At 51.8% G+C, this 1,081-nt stretch overlaps 1 protein-coding gene across 1 annotated transcript; it reads left to right on the forward strand.

Annotated features, from left to right (window-relative positions):
- Positions 1-5: 5 nt before the first annotated feature.
- On the forward strand, positions 6-1,073 carry LOC129684287 (protocadherin gamma-B6-like; the record flags this gene model as incomplete). Its single annotated transcript, XM_055617394.1, has 1 exon — positions 6-1,073. A coding segment is annotated over one exon (1,068 nt), but the record flags the coding sequence as incomplete, so codon positions are not given.
- Positions 1,074-1,081: the final 8 nt, after the last annotated feature.

Consider the following 1,081-nt stretch of genomic DNA (forward strand, 5'->3'; position numbering starts at 1 on the left):
ATGTCGTTGTGGAGGTTGAGGATGTTAATGATCACGCTCCTCAATTCGAGAAGAAAGAAACGCGTTTAGAAATTTTAGAATCTGTGTCGGTTGGTACACGAATACCCCTCGAGCCTGCCGCTGACCCAGACATAAACTCGAACTCAATTAAAGATTATCAGATAAGCGCCAACCCTTATTTCTCATTAAAGGTTAGAGTGAATCCTGAAGGCGGCAAAACTCCAGAGCTGTCTCTGGAGAAACTCCTGGACAGGGAAGATCAGAGGTCTCATCGCTTGATACTGACGGCGCTGGACGGAGGGGACCCGCCCCGCAGCGCTACCACTCAGATAGAAGTATCTGTAAAGGACACCAACGACAACCCTCCAGTGTTCAGCCAGGAGGAATATAGGGTCAGTGTTAGCGAAAATCTGCCCCCAGGATCCTCCGTGTTGCGCGTGACAGCCACGGATAAGGATGAAGGCGTCAATGCTGAGATAAGTTACTATTTTCGCAGCACTGCCCAGAGCACGAGACACGTGTTCTCGCTGGATGAGAAAACGGGCCTGATTAAGAATAACCAGTCCCTGGACTTTGAAGACGTAGAAAGGTACTCCATGGAAGTGGAAGCGAGGGATGGGGGTGGTCTCTCGACACGCTGTAAAATCATCGTTGAAGTCCTGGACGAAAACGACAACAGCCCAGAAATACTCATCACCTCCCTCTCTGATCATATCCCGGAGAATTCTCCTCCTGGGGTGGTGGTCGCCCTCTTCAAAACACGAGACCGGGATTTCGGCGGAAACGGAGAAGTCAAGTGTGATATAGGCAAAGACCTGCCTTTCCAGATCCACGCTTCCTCCAGCAACTACTACAAGTTACTGACAGACGGAGCCATAGACCGAGAGCAGAACCCGCAGTATAACGTCACCCTCACCGCCACGGACAGGGGCAAGCCGCCCCTCTCTTCCAGTACAACCATCACTCTGCACATTACGGACGAAAACGACAACGCTCCGGCTTTCCAGAGGTCTTCTTACGTAGTTCACGTAATGGAGAACAACCCGCCCGGAGCCTCCATCGCTCAGGTCAGCGCCTCCGA

This window comes from Psammomys obesus, unplaced genomic scaffold, assembly GCF_907164565.1.
Source record: "Psammomys obesus unplaced genomic scaffold, mPsaObe1.curated_primary_1811, whole genome shotgun sequence".
NCBI classification, from domain to species: domain Eukaryota; kingdom Metazoa; phylum Chordata; class Mammalia; order Rodentia; family Muridae; genus Psammomys; species Psammomys obesus.